The sequence below is a fragment of the Lutjanus erythropterus genome, chromosome 6 (assembly GCF_056507025.1).
Source record: "Lutjanus erythropterus isolate fLutEry1 chromosome 6, fLutEry1.hap2, whole genome shotgun sequence".
NCBI lineage: Eukaryota > Metazoa > Chordata > Actinopteri > Lutjaniformes > Lutjanidae > Lutjanus > Lutjanus erythropterus.
Window position 1 is genome coordinate 27,135,277 of NC_139322.1, and position 20,131 is coordinate 27,155,407.

General features: G+C 39.3%; 1 protein-coding gene across 6 annotated transcripts in view; it reads left to right on the top strand.

Annotated features, from left to right (window-relative positions):
• kazna (kazrin, periplakin interacting protein a) overlaps positions 1-20,131 on the top strand; it is a 253,476-nt gene that overhangs the window by 169,419 nt on the left and 63,926 nt on the right. For 5 of the 6 annotated variants that reach the window (XM_084721454.1, XM_084721455.1, XM_084721453.1 and 2 more), the window contains one exon: positions 1,134-1,241. In XM_084721454.1, coding sequence (XP_084577580.1) covers positions 1,134-1,241 — 108 coding nt within the window. Of the gene's footprint in view, positions 1-1,133; positions 1,242-18,757; positions 19,014-20,131 lie in introns of those variants that run through there. The other variant, XM_084721458.1, reaches the window with a different exon arrangement.

Consider the following 20,131-nt stretch of genomic DNA (forward strand, 5'->3'; position numbering starts at 1 on the left):
GCAGAAGTGGACTGCATATGTTGAAGTGACAAAGTCATTTTAGCAAACACTTTTATGTGAGCTGACCCTTAGCAATGCATTCAATATGCATTCACTGTGTGCCACCAGTGAGGCTGGGCAAAACTATATTAGAAACCACTGAACCTCACCAGGAATCAAATCACACTCACTCTGGTCATAAAAATGCTAATATTTATATGCAGCAGTCTCTCAAAGTAGCGACTTTGTTTGTGCGCCTGCATGTGTTTAAGCTTGTACGCTCTCGCTACGGCGGTGCGTTTAGGCTCCCCCCAGAGACAGTAGCTGTGTTGATGAATGGTAAGCTGCTGTGGAGTTAGTACAGTGTAAGGAGTGAGGAGTAAAAGTTCATTATGTGAGTATTGAGAGGGATGGTGTGGTGTGCCGCATTAATCATTTTGTTTCCCAAATGTTTTTGCGTTCTGTGCATCGTGAAAAACTCACATTGATGACTTTAATATATCATTCATTCATGCAGTTTGGGCGTGCAGAGGCTTTTTCTCTCCCTTTCATTTTGCTGTTACAGTCTCCATAGTGGTTATAATCAGTGGGAGATATATTTGAAAATGTGAAATAGATTAATTCCTTTCTTGTTGCATTTGTCAGTCACTATTTAGTGTTTTCTCATGATCTTGTTGCACTTGCTTGAGCTCAAATCTTATTCCAAGAACATAGATTCATTCAGCTATCTGTCAATATCTGTTGGAGGTGTAATGATCAGTTGACTAATCAATTAGTCACATGAAAAAAATTAATTGGCAACTATTTTGATAATCGATTCATCATTTCATATATTATAAGCAAATGTTTCAAATATTTGCTGGTTCCAGCTTCTTAAATTTGCTGCTTTTCTTTGTCATTTGTGACAGAAAATTAAGAATATTTTAAACTGGACTGTTCATGTGACAAAAGAAGTCATTTGAAAATGTCACTTTGGGCTCTGGGAATTCTTTTTTTTTTTAACATTTTCTAGACTAAATGAGTCATTGTGAAAATCAGCGTTAGTTGCAGACCTAATCTCTGTTATTTTCTGTTATTACTGTTGTTTTCTAAATTCCTTCACACTGTAAGTTGTCTGTTAAGTTAAACCTATTTGTCATGTGTTTTTCTCACAGATCCCTCTTCCCAGCCGAGGCAGAAGCCGCCAGCCACTGATCTCTGCTACAAGACTGAAATCAGCAGTCTAATGGACTTCAACTCTCCGGATGCTTCCCTAGACAAAGGTAAGACCTGATCACTTGTGTTGGACCGGGGCTGGTTGACCTAAAAGTTTTTTGGGGTTTTTCTCCCTGCAGTGCACTGCCACTGCTGCAGGGCAGGACATATCTATGCATCCAAGGCTGCCAGTGCAATATACAGTATATACACAGACATTTGCACCTGCAAGTACATTTAGCCCTGAGGAAATCCACAAGAGTTTGAGATAAAATTCTTTACCAAGGCTAAGCCAGCATTTCATAATGGACTGAGAACAAGAATTGCTAATAGTAGCACCTCTGCAGTCATCAGTTCTTCTTTCTCTCCTCAGCATTTGTAGCTTGCACCTGTCGTTGGAGCAATGGGTATCCATTACATATTATTCTAGCTAACGGCTGCTAATGAACCCAATGACTCCTGCGTTTGAAAAACATCACAGGCAGCATTTCAAATAATCAGACTGTAACGAAGGCTGCTTCTTAATTTACTTTGTGTGGATGTTGGTATTGAACCAAGAACAGAACAATGATTGACCACTGCTTGTTTATGTTTATATGCAGTTTGTACTCTCACAGTTTGGCCTCTTGATGCATGTTTGGACAGAGCAGCAGGGCAGCAATTATATCTCTCACTGCAGCATGCACAGTAATAATACAGTGAGTAAATAACAGTCCTGGCTGAAAATGTTCTCAGTACATATTTAAATACATAAATTGTACTTGTTGAAAGAATATAAAAATTCAATATAATGTCGGTAAGTGCTTTATGTAATTGTTTAAACATGTTGAAAGGTAGCAATTATAGTAGTTGCTTGTTTCTTGTTTCTTGTAATCGCTGGCAAATACAATATTGTGATTGCATTTGTAAGCAATTTATTTACATTTTACTCAAATATATTCACATTTTGTTCAGTTCTTTTTAAAGGTACATTAATAAACTTTAATAATACAGGACCTTTCATACAGGGGGTTTTACTCAAAGTAGTTCCCAATGAAGTGAAATGAAGAGACAAGAGATTTAATAAAAAGAGGCTAATTAAAACAAGTGCAATCAAAGGAATTATAAGTAAGAAGCAGCAAAAGGCAAGAACAATTTCTTAAGAACAATAAAATATGTAAAAATAGAATTTAAACAAAGAGGACTTAAAACAATAAAATGTGTAAAATATAAGAGTGTCCATTAGTTAAAGGCCATGTTGAATAAATTGTTGTTTGGTTGTATAATGCTGTTAAATATACAGATCATTAAAAGGTCCCATGAAATGAGTGTTTACTGGTTACACATTTCCCGTAAAACAGTCAGCCAGAGAGGGACTGGTCACAGACATTGACTGGCGTTTACAGCAGCTAACAGCGCTGAATGTGTCTTACACCCCTTACAGCTTGCAGCTAAGGCACTGCATGGATGTAATCCTGGGAAGGAGAGCCGTCCTGTTGGCTCTCAAATTCTTGTTGGGTTTGGTTCAGAGAATCCTGGAGCTAACTGATCAAACCCCCTAACTGCCATTAGCTTGGCTAGTTCCAGGATGCGGGGAGCTAACAATAGCTAATGGGTGCCTAACTGCCTTTAACTTGGTTAGCCAGTGTATAAAGTGAAGTTAAACAGTGGATAAGGTTATAAAGTTGTGCTTTTGTACAGCGACACCCAGCCACTAGAAACACTTCACTCTGCTTCAGTAAATGGATATATTTGTCTTCCAGTCTGCTGTGTCATAAGTGAGAAAGCACCTTGAACGAGTGTGTGTCATCAACCGTTTCAAACTGTTTTGAAACAACAAATTCTGAAATACCATTAAAAATACAGAGAGTGTCTATAAAACTCCTTTTTTGTCATCGGTGGACCAGATACTGGCATATAAGACATATAGATCAATATATATGTGATAAAAATATTTAAACATCTATATCAATTTTATGGGAACTTAAAAGTTGAGTGTCTTTCATAACTCTTGGATTTATTTGAAGAGTCAATATACACCCAAATTTTATCGTGGTTTTTGGTTGACTCTGCTACAACCACATTATAATTTTACATAATGTACCTTTAAGCCTCTTGCACCAGTTGTTTACACTCTGTGAATTGTAAATTTATGCAAATTCATCAGAAAAATGTTTCAGTTCAGTGAGCTGAGTCAGTAGTTGCCTGTGTACATATTTCCTGGCTCTCAGCTAGTGGAGACATTCTTATGGTTCTTGAGAGGACAGTCTGAATTGTTATTGCTTTTACATTTAATGCATTCAGGCCCTCCAGTCCTTCTGTAAAATGATGCTACAATATGGCTCCGTCACCAGTGAATACTATCATCCTCCATACTCATCTGTTTTTACAATACTGCTGTTAGTGCTCACTGTGAACCATCACAAAAAAACAGCCCATAAACTTTAAAGTCTTTATTTATTCCTAGACTCTTATCTGAGTGGGTGGTCAAATGGGTCTCACGTTAGCGTCATCAGCGCTCCAGACAAACACAGTTACAGTAGTTTATCTGTAGTCTGTCTCCCATGTTTCAGCCCTTTCATGACAAGAGCTTCTTTCGTGGAGTTGGAGTCTTATAGAGAGGATCAAAGTTGCTAACCATGGCACCAGTACAAATGCAGCCCATGGATTTGTGGATCCTGTGAGGCTGCCAGCTCCCGTATGGATCTCTAGTGTCACCCACAGAGCCCCCCGGGGCCCTTTCCTCATTAGAGTGTCCTGCTAAAGGGTCTATTTGGCTGCCAGTTCTCTCTTCTCCTATTAGTATCTGTCGATGTCGTAGTGATACCGAGAGTCTGCACAGGTTCCTGTTTGAAGAAAAGGAACTGGTGTGTTAGTATAAAGCCGTTACTATATATGGTACTGATTTGCAGTGGTGGGATGTAAATATGTACACTTACTCAAGTACTGCACTAAAGTACAATGTTGAGGTATTTGTACTTTGTAGTTCTATTGACAACTATAGTTAAGAGTTATTGTTTAGCTCAAGATTTTAGACCCAAAAATTCTGATCAGTTTATAAGTTTTTCATTGTAAAACTACCCAGCAGTGTGTAAAGTTACTATTGAACCTCTTGAGAGTCCAAAAATAAAGTTAAAATTTAATTGAAATTTGTCAAAATTACATGTCAGTGAATCAGTACATGATAAATAAAACACTGAATGAGACTATTTTACATAATTTTGCTGCAGATGCTTTTTTAAATTATATAATAAATATAATAACTGTCAATTGTCATTTTCAACAGTAACAGTGCAATACTAATACAATACGGGAAGCAAACAAGAAATGAGAGTGCCATGAATTGTAAAATCTTAAATAGATGAATAGATGAAAAAATCAAAATAATAATAAACCTTAATCCTAATTAGCAATAAAATGAACAGAAACATGCATAACATGCATCCAACTAATCACTTCTGTGGTTTGACTTAAAGGTGAATATGTAACACTTATAAATACAGAGCCCACACGAGTACAAGACAAGCACAACATCATACTTTGACACTGTCAAGCAAAGATGAGTCCTACACTGCAAGTTGATCAGCTGTTTATAACTGTCAGTTGGCGGGGGCTCCTGGGTAGCTCAGTAAGTAGAGCGTGCGGCTCATGCATGGAGGCTAAGAGGCCTCTGCAGCGGCTGTGGGTTCGTATCCCGCCTGCAGCTCCTTCTCACCATTTCCTGTCATATCTTCAGCTGTACTATTCATTCAAGGCAAAAAAGCCCGCTGCTCTGAAAATGCACTCTGGATTTGAAGTTTGGTGACCTCCTGCCTCACTGCCATTAACATATTGCTCAATTTAAGAGTTCTAAATATCTTCTTCATCTGAAAGATTATTAAAAAAAATCCTTAAGACTCATAAACAGACACTTTTATTAATTTTAGCTCTATGTGAAGTGAATAAACATGAAACGGGCAAACAGCAGCTCCACACTGGTATAAAAAAAAGAGAACATGCTCTCTGTTGCCTTGTTGTTAGAGAAGCCAGTATTTCAAATTAGCATTTTTCTTCATCTCTGATGACATAACATGGCCATTTTATGATTTAGTACAGAAAATATGCTACATATTTCTCTTAGAGACAGAATTTAAATTCAGGACTTACTACTTTCACTTGAGTATAACACCTCAGTGGTTCTTCCACTACTGCTGATCTGGGGTCAGCTGTTTGTGCAGGTGTCTCTATCCAAATGATGACGTCACAGAACATGCTGAAATATTATGTGTACTTGTATTCTTTGGGAGTCATTTGGAAGTAAAAAGAGCAGATTTTGTAGTTGAGGTTAGTTATGAGTTAGATGTAGTTATAGATAAATTTGTGCCCATTTATAAGTTAATATGTTTGTACGTGCACACACTCTCCTTCAGTATAAAGCACCTGGTGCATTAGCTCTGTGGTCATTTCCTGGGTGCTGTAAATGTGCAGACTCAGGAAGAACACTTACGCACACACACTAACAACCCCTGCAGTGGCCAAGGCCACGTATATCACCACAAGTTTCATCAGAATGGGAGCAGGGAACTCAGAGGCTGTTATCAGCAGATTCATCTCAGGTCTGCAGTAAGGAGAGAGACAGAGAGACAGGGAAGGAGAGGGGAAACAAACGTAAGCAGTGAGCACTGTATCATTATGGAGACAGGTGCTGCTTCTGCACATTAACTGGCAGTGATGTCACTGGCTGGGCGGCATGTGGGCTTGTTTAAATAGGAAGGTCAGTGCGAAGAAGTCAAACAGGGCGTCCAGGAAAAAAAATCGGCTTAGGAGGGGACGGGGAGACAGAGAAAGAGAGGTGGAAAACAGTGAAGAGCACCGCAAGGAGGAGGAGGACAAGGTGAAAGATTGCATAAGGACATTGTGTATTCTGATTAACGAGAGAAAATCATACAGCACAGGGCGGGAGCCGAGAAACAGAAACAAACAAAAGAACAATAAAGAAAGGAGAGAATGTGATGGTGTATGTGTGGGTGTGGGTGCATGTGTGGAGTGGTCTCTGCTGAGCACTTTCATTTTTCTCATCCACTGACACTTTCCAAAACACCTGCCCCCACCGAAGCCCTCTTATAGCCACTGGGAGAGTGGCACTTAAATTGCCTGCAGCAACAATATCCAGCCCTCTCCACTGTAATTTACACACATTAGAAACAGCTACTCAGAAATGCTCAGACACAATGGCTGTAGCAAGACTTGTTAGAAATGTGACTCATTTAATTACGCTAGAATGCAATTACCGAATATTATTTTTTATTGTCCTCTTCAAAATCAGATTTGTAAGTGATCAAAACCCTGCAGAGCATTGACATAACTCAGCCAGACTGCTCACACGACCAAAGAAAAGACAGTAAGCATAATAGGCTCAAGATCACAGGGAAGGTAATCACCATAGACATGTAGTTTCACGCTGTGGATCCACACACGTGATCTCATGAAATTTCAAAAACCGTGCCACAGCGCTCATAGACAAAGGGATTTTCTGTGAGCTTGTGGTTCCTTTGGCCTTTCCGTTAAAGGTTACCGAGAGAGCAAAACTGACAAAGGGAGCAGAGCAGTGGTCTTTGCAGTCACTTTCTAACCACTTCATTAAAGAGGGCTGCTGACAAGTGGAACCCAAAGGTCACAAAGTCAAAAAGTTAAATTTCAAGACTTCATTTAAGCAGCCATCAAAGGAAACATTATTTGCTCTCGCTGTTTTCTGCTTCTATCTAACACTCCTAGAAATAACAGTTCCAATAGTGTTCTTCCTGAAGGCCTGAGGTTCTACGCAGAACCATTTGCTACTGAAGAAGGAAAGACCTCTCTGAGGAAAGTCTTTGTCAAGGGTTCTTTCTAAGACCAAGGGTATCTGTGGTATATAAAAGGTTCTCAGCAGAAATCCTTGAATGTGTTCTAGATAAAAGTCTGGGAATATAGAAAGGTTTTTGATAGAACCCCCTCAGTGTGTTCATGTTGGCATCATTAGAGGGTGGAAAGGTTCAGGATAGAACCTCCAGAGAGGGTTTTATTAAACCATTGAAGGGTTCTCTGTAGAACCTCTCATAGGGGGACCTTTGTGAAACCTTTCACAAATGGTTCAAGGTATAGCTATTCTTGTTGGGCTCTAAGTAGAACTCTCTGAAAGGGTTCCAAGTGGAACTTTTAAAACAGTTCTAAGAGGAAGCAGAAAGGTTCTCGTATAGGGACAAGTCAAAGAAACTTTTATAGTTCTACTTCACATCTTTATTTTTGAGAGTGTAGCCAGGTTGCACCACCAAGGTGAATTTAAATAAATTGGCCTTCCACAGTGTTACATTTAACTTTGCCACGCACTGCATTATGGTCTAAATTTAGATGTGAAGCTGTGCTGTTTAATAAATCAATCAATCATTTATGTCCTCTGGCAACTTTCATATTAGAGATGCAGGTCTAAAAATATGTCTGAGCACACGTCAGTCCAGCACTTTTCATTCATTTCATCGCAGTGACGGTTGCTAAGCACTGTGGCCGCTGCAGGGCTGAATGTGTGTGATGTGTACTATCAATGCATCCAAAATTGCCAGGTCTCAGACTGTCTGAAATTCCTGCTGTAAGCACATCACTTTCTCTTTAGCAAATGGACCAGAAACAGTAAATGTGTATTCAGTGACCTTCGTCTGTTAGCTCAGCAAGCCTTCAATCTGCTGGTAATAGTTTCACCAAGCCGCACCAAATGGATTTTGAAGCACACAAGTGATGTCAAATACCCAAAGTAAGAATACATTTATATGTTTGTGTACTTTCCTAAAATATTCTTACGCTCACTTATTACATTTTATGCATATCAAAGTATTACATTTAAGTTGTATTAAATTGAAACCACTTATGCTGCACTTGTCGTTTTAAACACTGCAACAGCAATTTTTGAAACTGGTCCAGTGTATAGCAAGAGCAACTGAACTCCAAACATAAGCCCTTCGGGCAACTGCGCACAGTCAAAGTACATCCACTAAAAGTGCTTGTTTTTGCCACTGACCGCCTCAGATCGTTATTATAACGGCCTAATTCCACTGGTCACAGCTGTGTCGCATTATGGCTGTGTCGTAGCCACCAGGACTGATAGCAGCTATTCTACACAATGCTTGTAATTTCACCAGAAGCACCACAGCGTGTCCCGGAGTCAGCTCTCAACGTCTGCTCTGCTTCAAATACAAGCTGAGTCTGTTTTTGACGGATGCCGCGTCAAGCTCCACAGAGTGGATCAAGTGGACAGTAAGTCAGACACAGGAACAGCACTGAGAATCAAGCCAATTTTCAAAATAAAATGCTGTGTGAAGACTTGTGATTATATGTAGCCTTCTCATCCTAGAGGCCCCAAAAATCAAGGTCAAATTGACTAAATCCAAAAACATATGTGGGATCAAAAGCGTGGCACAGACACAACAAGCACAGTGGAGTCAAAGTATAAGTCTGGCAGCATTATGGAAAGGATTGGCACAGAGACCTAATTTTACACAATAAGATTCATTATGCTGAACCAGAAACAGACACTTTATTGCTCTGTTCAAAGCGACCAGTCTTCATTGATAAAACAGTAGTTTTATCTCTCTGGTCTGCTGCTGCTCCGATTGGTTAAAACAGCAAAAGTCACACAATAACACAAACAGTCGAGCCAGCAGTAAACCTCACATGTAAAGTTACTGTTTTTGTTAATGAATTCTGGTTGCTTTGAACAGTGTTATATAGTGGCTGGATCTTAGCCTTTACAGAGAGGTCTATCTCTGTTTCTATGATGTAGTCAGACAACAGTCAAAAGTGATACAACAGTCAAAATAGTCAGTGTAAAAAATAAACACTTTTAGGGGACGTACTTCGACAGTGTCCATAATTCACATGGACATATAAACACAGGAAAGTAGGGTCCTGGTTGAAAAATACAAAGTTATCCTTTAACATATTCTTATGTTTTTGATGTAATGTATTAATTGCATGTGAATACCACGTTATTATTTAAAACAGACTTGAAATAACTGTTATCTTTTCTTTGTTCTTTTCCTCTGCTTGAGTTATATAATTTTTTGTGTGTGTATTTAAACATTTCCCAACAAAACTAGGCTCTTATTGATCTGCATATCCCAACCTAACCCCATGAACTTGTTGCTGGACACCAGTGGCTAAAAAAGCTGTTATGAAGTAGGAGGCTTTTTAAGGCTTGGTTTCATGCCAGCTAGATCTGGTTGTGAAGCGTGGACCAGCTTTTAGTCTTGTGGGGATACTGGAGGGAGTTTTCTCATCCAGTACATATGTTTTGAAGACTTGGACAAGGCTTTTTAAGTAGCAATTGGGTGTCTGCAGTCGTACTCGGACCATTAATCTGACAAATCCTGTCCTTGTACACCTGGAGTGAGAGCTGTGTCAGTGGGCGTTGGGCTGTGCCAAGGTTTTTCATTTTTGCTAATGCTGGTGAGTTAGTTCTTTTGGCTTCACTGGGCCCTGACCTCCACAGCACACTGGGTCACTTTGTATGTGAATCAGCATTTCCAAATCTGAGGCTATAGATGAAGCATGAGGTCAACAGCTGGATACAGTATGTGCAGCTTTGGCAGGGATGTGGGTGTTGTACTGGACTTCTGTGGTGAAGAAGGAGCTGAGGATAAAGTCAATCTCAATTCACCCTTGGTTTTCCATCATCCTGTCAGGATTTATTTCACAATAACAACCTGCTCACTGTACATTATCCCTTACATAACGAATGACTTATATTTTTAAATTAAAGAAACTTGCAGTCCAAAATATCCCTAGAGGTACTTGTACCCCCAACAGTTTAGTACTTTTCCAAAATAAGACACTCTAGATTAAACACTTCTCTGTTTTCTGTCACTTTATAAATTGTGTTTGGCTTATGTTTGTTTTGCAGTTAAAGAAAATATTCCAAAATTTTCACGTAACACCTATTAGGTTTTGGATTTACACCCCAGTGCAGCCCAACGCCACGGTGCTTCTACAGGTATATTTCCTATTCTGAATTCCACCTTGGAGTCTTGACATGAGGTGAACAGCCAACTGGTACAACCGGTCAACGGTTGTAATACCTTCTGCCTGCCCTTCAAATAGCTGTTAAAAAGGCCCGCGGGCAGCTAATCTGAGCTGGCGTCTGGCAGTAGTGAATTGGCAGCGGAGGTGATGGTGGAGAGGGACGGTGGCTGTTGGAGCTGGCAGATCTGGACGAGAACTGAGTGGCACCTGGTGGCTGGCGGTTCCTTTTCGCTGATTACCGAACATGAAGGTTGGTAGGTGGGAGAACAGAGAGCCAAATAACAGCTGATGGAGACAAAGATCGAAGTAGACGGTCTGGTCTAGGACATAGAAAGGCATAAATACACAAGTAGGACGCACGGTAGTTGTACTGAAAAGTAATTCAGACGAGCACGCAAGGGAGTTAAAGAGGATAAAGTGCAGCAGCTTTTTAGACTCATAGCAGATCAACAGTATAAGGTTGCACACCCTTAGGTTTCATTTCAAACAAAAGACTTCAAGTTAACATTTTAACATTGACCCACCCTCCACATATATGTGCTTTGCCCGAGGTAAAAGAGTAAAAAGGTGGGGGGTGTGAAGAAAGTTATGTGAGAGAAAATGACATCCTCTTGAAGGTCATAACAAATCTTTGACCTTAGCATTCCCTGTTAAACCCCTGCTGCTTTCTACAGGTGACTCACTTGGGTAAAGTATGCACCGACATGTCATAACATAAAAAATGCAGCAGTCAGCTGACTCTAGTTTTGTTGCTTGTATGAAGCTGCGTTCAGATTGTCAACACTGACAAAACAGCACTCCAAACAGAAATATTATCCATTTCATCTACAACATAAGCATGAAAAGAAGAAATACTCATTAAATAGATCGGCCCTCTCCATTTTTAAGTGTGCTATAAAGCTGTGTTTACATGGACCCTAGTGTTCCACAAATAATCAGCATAACAGCCAATCAGAATAAACGTGCCTCATGTAAACATCATTCCAGAAGAGACTGGCCTGGTCCAGCCAGATCAGAAAGGAGATTTGACGGGTGGTGTAAACCCTCAATGATTCATTCAATAGGAAAATACCAATCATGTGCGTGTTTATTCTAAATAAATATTCTTTCTGCGCATGCCAGCCCCATGTGGGGGTGGGTGACGTGTCACAAATGTGTTTCCAGGAGGGACAGACAACTGTTGGTAGCAAAACAGCTCTTGTCAGTAACAGATATCATTTTCTGATAGAAACCTTAAAAGATTTAAAGACAGTAATATTGTTTACAGGATACGATGTGAGGCCATCTTGAAAATTATCAGGTGGAAACACACTCTTTGTTTTCTGGCATTTGGCAAATTAGAACCATTTTCTTTTCTTCTTCTGTTATATTTCTGTTTGTGTATGTCAAATAAGTTTTATTCTGGTTAATGCTATGGGGCATGTAACACATGTTTTATTGGATCTCTTTATTTAGCGTCCATGTAAACAGTTAAGTTGGAATTTCTAATCAGAATTATTTTAACTAGATTGAAGAAATATTTCTGTTTTGTTGAGTATATTTGACAACCTGGGAATGAGATTCAACAATCAACTGCCTTTCTCTAGAATCGCTTACCCCACGTCTAATTAATATTGATGTGAACAGCATTTATGTTGTAGTTGATTGAGTTGGATCTGATTTGAACTGTTTTATATACCATTCTTAGAATTCAAGTACCCTTGCTTGAGTTAGTGTTGTCTCAATACCAGAATTTTAAACTTCAATAAAGAAATGATACTTGATAACTCTTTTGATATCACACAAGAAGAAAAGAAGTCCTGGCACACAAAATATTTTTTGAATCAATGACCTGCACACAGTACTGGTACAGAAAAAGTCACTGAACACTTTGGTTTTGCTGCAACTCAGATTTCAGGCAGGACAATGAAGACTGAACTGAACTGAGGCCTTGAATGAGCGCTTAGATAATTTTTTTATACTTCCAGGATGTTTAATACTGTAATTAATGGATATTGTGTCATTTGAAACATGTGGAATCCAAAACAAAACCAATATTTTGATAACTTGAACTTGAATGCACTTGGTTGCTTTTCACCACTGATTATCTCACTGGTACCTATAGCAACACTCCCACATCAGTGCAACCCTTTGGGGTTTTTTAGGCAGTGCTATTTGTGTTCTATGGGCCTGATTCAACAATAGACTTCATATGAACATCCATTTTGACAGTATGTGTTAAAATATAAATCGATCGACTTCACTGACTGGCTTGTGGCTAGAAATGTAACATGCTTGAAAATTTGAGCAAAAGAAAATATTACAGCACTTTTCTGCTGTAGTGTTTGTGATTCAGAGATGGTTTATCCTTCAGTGTTTTATAATGACTCAGACTGCTCTTACAATACATGACCACCACGTTTCCCTCCATTATTCCTTTCTACTCTGTCATCTTCACAGTTCACTGGCTATTTTCTTTTATTCTCCACTTGTTCACAGTTTCCGACTCGTGGGCTGATCTTTCCTACCGGGTCGTTTCAAGGTTTTTCTGTGCAAGCTGCAGTGTCGAGAAGAATCACGGCAGCAGGAAAAGTGTGACTTTATGGGGAGAGGGTGTCCATTAACACGTGCATTGTGTGTTGTAACAAAGGGCAGTTAGGTGGTGCTGAAGACAGACATTAGCAAGATGGACACCGCCTCGTTCACAAGCCGCAGAGAAGAGCTGCAGTGATAAAAAGTTCACCATCTGTATCCGTGCTTATACACACACAAGTTAAATTAGTTTCAAATCGTTCTCTCATTGTCTCTGATTTACTCTCATCTCTTTCTCACATAAACAATGAGAGGTTGATGTCTTCTTGGCAGAGTGAGGTAGTGCTGCTGTCCTCTGAGGTATTGTGTAAACTGACTGCAGAGAGAAAGAGAGGGAGGGATTGGCTGCTTCCATTGATTTTCATTTAAGGGAGAGCACTCTCAGCTCATCACCCCCAGGCATTCCCAAACTTCGACATGTGTGTGTGTGTGCTGCTTTTTACACATACATCTTTTTTTTTTTCTTCTCATGCATTCCGAGCCATGCGTGTCACAGAAAGCTAATTTCCTGTTGTGGTGCAGTCCCGGTAGTGTGATTTGATGCTGTCTTAATGTAGTGTAAATAGCCAGGGCGTGCCAAGTACATTCTTTTAATTAGGAAACCCAACAGGCCTGCTGATTAGCACTTTATCTTCATAAGTGTCTGGGCCTGAGCTGCAGCTGGACCACTTCCTTGTTACCTTACACCCCAGCTAGCATGTCCCAACAGGTCTGGAGCAAGAATAGTGTAATTAATATGTTGTAGTCTGCCATCTACTGAGCAAGATGTTGTGCGATTGACTGTAGAAATAGATTCAACAGGAAATCAGACGCATCTTCTTACAGACTGCTAAAAGCTAAAGAAAATGGAACCAAATGGGTTGCTGCAATTCGTAGACACAACTTGAATCCATGTGCTGAAATGTGGATTTGTGGTTGGCATTTTGTGCCAGGTATATTGGATTTTTAGGTAAAATAATACCATAAGTTATATTCTGTATTGACTGACATTACTTATAAATTAAATAATTAGCATATTTCATTTATATTTCTTGTACAGGGCTGTACATAAACTTTTTTTGCACAAAGCCCTGGTGCTACAGAGGCAGAAATTTTGTAGCACAAGCCACAAAACTTGTAACACAGGTATAAAACATCTGTTGCCATCTTCAAAAATCTTTTTTAACTTAAAAAGTTTAGTGTCTGGGGTGCCTTAAAATTTTAAGTCTGAATTTGAAAAGACAAGCTGAGGTAATTTTGTAATGATTACAGACAAATAAAAGTTTCTAATCAAATAAACTTGATAAAGCTTCAGTTGAGCACTTGAGAAAACATGTTCCATAAGCTTCAATTAAGGTAATTAATTAAGTTGAACCAAAGCTTTTCTGTCATGCTAACAAACACTGCAAACAAATTTGATTTCTTTTTACATTTCCTCATTATTTCAAGTCAAAGGATTTCAGGTTAGAAGAACTTGTGTTTATAAGTTCTGACTTTTTCTGAAAAGTAATACTAGACATTTTAAGTTTGATTAACTTAAATGAATAAAACTTATATATTTATGTTTATGTTAATGAGAAAAGATAAGTTTATTTCACTAAATTCCAACAAATATGGTTTTTATTTGTCCAAAATGGTAGATTGTACTTGTACTTGTTGCTTTACAAAGCATCCTGATACTATATTTGTTATAATAAATATGCAAGTTTTTTTCACTGTACAACTGAAAGCTTTGTAGCCCAGAATGATCATAATGTCCTGCTAGCATGACCACATTTGATGATGGTTAAAGCCCCCATTGTCATTAAATTTCATTCTTTCAGGTCATCCAGCATTTAGAGAACTGACCTGCAATCATTCCTCATGCACTCCAGCAGGCAGTTTCACCAGCGCGACCCTTTAAATAATTTTACAACCACAGCTTCACATGATAAATGACATGCAATTATATTTTTTCTCACTTTTTCTTCCTGAGTTTCTTTTCTCCAGAATGGGGGAAACTGCTGAGTCTTGGCTCATTCTTGGATATGTAATCTTAAGCCATTTGTGACTTGTAGGCAGAAGCACACAGTGTTCTTTATAGCCTGTATAACTACTGCAGCCTTCTTCCTCGCTGGCTTTAAAAGGCGTTTGTTACATTTTAATGAAATGGCCTTGTGACTGTAAGAGGAAAATAAAGTCCAACAAAAATCAATGGCTGGATTCGAATTGTGTAGTACAAAGTAGCACATCAGCTCTCCCCCTATTATCTGCTGAACATCCTTTGGGGTTTATCATGAAGTGAAATCATCATATACATACACTACACAAAGCCTCACTGTCATCTGGCCTCACAAAAATGCTGCTAGTAGTATATTGTGCCTGTATCTTCAGCTTTTAATCCGCTGTGTATCAGTTGAGCGTAGAGGAGGAGGCAGCACGCAGCAGGCCTCCACGGGCCACAAACACCCCTTTGAGTAGGCAGTATTCAATTTCCTCACTTTGTCCATTATGCATGGACACAATAGACAACAAGAGATTGTTTTCTTTAGCTGCTTTATTGTCTCGGAGAGAGAGGGATGATATATTGAATGATTATCAAATGTCACACTGCAGAGAAGCCAATCACAGTCCCTGCCGTAGCTGTTGATTGACTTTGAAACAATAGCGACAGACATCACAGACACTTTTGTGATGATGGTTCATTGTATTGAAATGTACGCGCAGTCTTTTGATACCAGCATCAGCCTTAAAACAATAAAAATGCTACCCATTCAAAATATTTACTGAATGTAGAAAGAGGGAAGCCGCTGAGCTTACTTCAGGCACTCTTGCACTAAGCCACTGATGTAGTTTAAAAGCCTTAGGGCGTATCAAACTATGCCAACCAGCTTCGAACCACACTGGGCCTTCCTCTGTGGCTGGAAAGAGGAGTCAACCAAAGTGAAATGTTGTGATTCCTTATGTCGACAATTTGTGACCAGGAGGCAAAATTACACCAGCAGGTCAAACAAAACATACGCCACAAGTGGGCTATGTGAAAAAGAAGTTCATAGTCACACCGACTACAACTGCTACTACTGATATTATTACTATTATTGTTATCATTATTGGTAATAATAATAATAAGAAGAAGAAGAAGAAGAAGAGGAAGAGGAAAAGGAGGAGGGGGAGAAGGAGGGAGAAGAAGAAGAAATTAGACAAGTACACAGTTAAAGTAACATTAATAACACCCACAGTGATGAAAGAGTTAAAATAGTTTACATATAAGGTCTAATATCTACAACCCCGATTTCAAAATAGTTGGGATTCTGTGTAAAACAAGGAATGAAAAGATTTGCAAAAACTTTTCAACCTATATTCAATTAAAAACTATATACAAAGACAAGATATTAAGTTTTCAAACTGATAAAGTGTATTGTTTTTTGTAAACATACACTGAATTTGATGCTTGCAACATGTTCTCAAAAAGTTGGGACAGAGACATGTTCACCGTTTCTTTTTACAACACTCAGTAAGTGTGTGGGAACTGAGGACACTAATTGGTAAAGTTTTGTAAGTGAAATTGTTGTATTTTGCGTTGCATAATGCACCACAGATTTTCTATGAGAGACAGTACTGGACTGAAGGCTGGCCAGTCTAGTACCCAGACTGTTTTACTACAGAGCTGCACTGTTGTAATACACGCACGATGTGTGTTGGCATTGTTTTACTGACATGAGGAGGGACATTCTCTGAAAAAGATGTCATCTGGATGGCAGTATGTTGCTCCAAAACCTGTATGTGTCTTTTAGCAATAAAGGGGTGTTCACAGATGTGACAATTACCCATGATGCCATGGACACCGTGTTAAGACCTGGATATACCAAAGCATCAAATCCAACAATAAAAATTAAGTAGGTCTCTCTCTTAAGTAATTTATTAAGATGATCACCACCTCTGATAGGTTTCTCCATAAACTCGATCTCCTTCACTCACAAAAGGCTACCAGTTATGACATTAATGGAAGTGACGTGTCATAGAGTAACCAACATTGTTTGTCTTAGTGTGCCCAGTGTTAAAACACATGGACACATGAGGCGATATACAACATAAGTGTGGTTGCAACTGTTAAATTTTTATTGTTAAAGTATCTTCCTTGTTTTCAGATCTACAAATCACTTCCTTCCTTCCTGGTTTGCCTACATTTGAAAGTCCTAATAGGGCTCAGAAACCAGTGGCCTCTCCTCAGAGCTGGAAGATAACTGTGTGTATTAGGTCTGTTATATACTGCACATGTGTTTTGTGATTTGTCATTGCTTTTCTGGTCAGTGGGGAGTCATGGAGGCTCCACTGAGCCTTGTCATTAATCATAGTTCTGTAGTTAATTATTGTTGATTAATTAACAGATACATTGAAACAAGTTTTAGAGTTTAATTATATTTACAACCTGCATTGTTTTGCCACACTGTTATGGAGGCAGGTTCTTTGTTCAAGGTTGAGTCTAAAGTGGCCTTGTTGATTAATGGAGCTTGAGAGACTCTGGACTCAGCAGAGGCCACCGGGAGGCCAGTGAATGCTACTGTTACTACAGTAAAGCGTGGGCTCATTTTAGTTTTGCAGCAGCACACCGGCTGTGTGGCCCACAAAGTGAATGTAAATATAGCAAGATTCACATATGGTGAGGGAAATGGGAAAACTTAAACAAAAAATAATGAATTATTCCAGGATTTAATCGCCTAATAAAATGTGAATTATTGATACACACACTAATATTATTTGGGTCGGCACAGGTTCTACAGGGAATGCTCCTTTATTCTAAATTATTACAAGGATGAAAAGGAAATAACTTCAAGATACCATTCAATCAGCCTGCTGTTTTGCCTTTTTATGGCTTATTCTGTATGTGCACTTTAGTTGTAGAGATTACATTTATGGTCTGACTCATCATTCTGCTTATTTGAAGAGGTTTTATCTTCTGTCCTTGCAGGCAGATGAATAAGGCCTCATTAATGCATGGGCTTATCACCTGTGTTTAAAATCAGGGCTTCTTCAGTCTGACTTACTCGCATATCATCAATGCTTCATTCATGTGCCTCCAACTACATGTTACTGCAAGGGTGGTTGAATAAAACAGCCTCTCCACCTCTGACTGCACTAACTGTAAAAGTTTGTTTGCTTACTTTCTGTGCCAGCCAGAGTCATTAAAAAGATGTAATTAAACTAAAATGTCGAAGGCTTTAAAAGACAGCTTTTACAATGAAACGTAAACAGATCCAATTTATTACAGTTTAAAAGGAAGATGTATTCTAATCCACTAAATGACTACAAGATCCTGTATCCCATGGCTGTAGTTCTAAATCCACTGATTACGTTACTCTCCGGACCACCAAAGTGGAAAAGTGTGCTGTGGTTTGACAAATCCACATTTCAGATTGTTTTCAGAAATCATAGATGATGTGACCTACAGGCTAAGGAGGAAAATTACCATTCAGATTGTTACCAGCATGAAGTCAGCGTTTGTGATGGTATTAGTGTTAGTGCTCATGGCATCATGGGTAACTGTCACATCTATGAGGGCCCCATTGATGCTGAAAGGTACATACATTTTACACATCATCTCAACTTTTTTACTTTGTATGACTCCCTCACTGGAGTTTACTCAAAAATGAGCACTGATAGCTTTGATGGAAAAAACACACATAAATGTCAAAGTTTTTGACTGACTGGCCTAAAAGGCCTTCAATTGTTTTCATGATACCTTAGATGCTGTTTTAAAGATTCTAGGTTACAGAGGCCTTCAGGCAACTTAGCAGCTGGCAGACCTGTTGCTGTGCTGCCTGCTGGTGTTATACTACACACACAATGACGCTCACCTGCCTGCAAGCCCACACCTACACTCAGCTCCTCCCCTCTTCTGAGACTGTTTGTGTGTGTGTGTTTGAGTAATGTGGGAAAATCTTAGTGACAGGAGCTCCTCCTCCTCCTTACCTAGTAAACCATTTGTGTTGAGAGGGAGGGGCCAAATGTACTGTATCATTGAACCCGTGGGAGTCGCTTTGCACAGGTACACTCAGAGAGGGAGAGACACAGTAGCAGCTCCTGGATGTATTTCCTGGTGTCATCTGAGCCTGATTTTAGTCGGGGGGAAAGAAAAGAATGGTCGTGGTTTGAGTGAGAACCGCATGAGAAAGGAGGATTTTTTGGTATTTTGTCTTCGTGTCTGTCCTGAAAATCTCCAGAACACACCTGACAGATCCTGGAATCCTCTGGAAATCTCCCCTCGAAGGGGGGGATGAAGTCAGACGGGGAGCAAGGAAAGTCTGGTAAGTCAGTGGGAACGATAAGTGCAGCTGCCACTCTGTGCCTCATTAGACAACAGTGTGATGTGAGTTTCAGTCCTGCACATTCAGGGGTTCTGCAGTGAAAAGGAGAAGGTGGCTTGCTCGGTGTCTTTCTGGACTAAAGATACTATATGTCTGCTTTTTTAGCTTGAGGAGCAGCCTGTTCACGTGTTGGCAGGTGTCATATCTGATACTGAGTCACCCAGTCAGCCAGTCATCTGTTTGGTGCTGAGCCGTTAGGAGACTTTAACCTGCACTGACCTCAGAGTGGTTGTTATTGTCTGAAAATGGGGGCAGGGACTTCAGTTTAAAGTGCACGTTACCCAGACAGTGTCAGTACACTTTAAAAGTCAGGAAAAACAACAACAGAAAAGAAAACACATGATATTATATGGAAAAGTACACAAACATACACAGGTAATGATGTTAATGTGACAACAAGGTTGAGATTAGTCATTTTAAAAACACCACCATCAGCATTAATCAGTAGGAGCAATGGGACATATATTCTTCACCCAAGTAGAAGATACTTTTTACATTTCTATTCATGTAACCTTTATTCAACCAGTTAAAAACCAGTTGAGATAAAATCTTTTGTCAATGGTGACCTCAAGAAGGCAGCAACCTCACGTGTTGACTGAACGATTACGTGATTACATGCATATGTAAAAATGTTCAGGTAAAAGGAAAAAAGAACAGGAAAGTAATACGGAGCCTTCTGAAGGACATTTCTACCAGCTGTTTGTGTGCAAAGTTAACTGAACCTCAGCTTGTCTCTGTGGTCAAGTCTTGTTAAATCTTTTAAGTCATTTTCATCTTGTTACGTCTGTCATGTGTGATATGCAGTAATAGATACACAGAGGAGTCGTCTTTTCTGTGTGTTATGGTCCCATCCATTTAGGTTGAAATCTTGATGTTGGGAAGGCGGCGCACAGTGGTGCAAATTAAAAATAATTCCTCTGAAATGCATTAAAACCAAAGTAACAACTGTTTTGAAATGTAAGGTGTATTTTATGGTATTTTCAATATTTGTGTTAAAATGTAGGGAGTAAAAGTTTGAAGTTGTCAGTAAAATAAACACTTAAGTAAAGTACAGATAC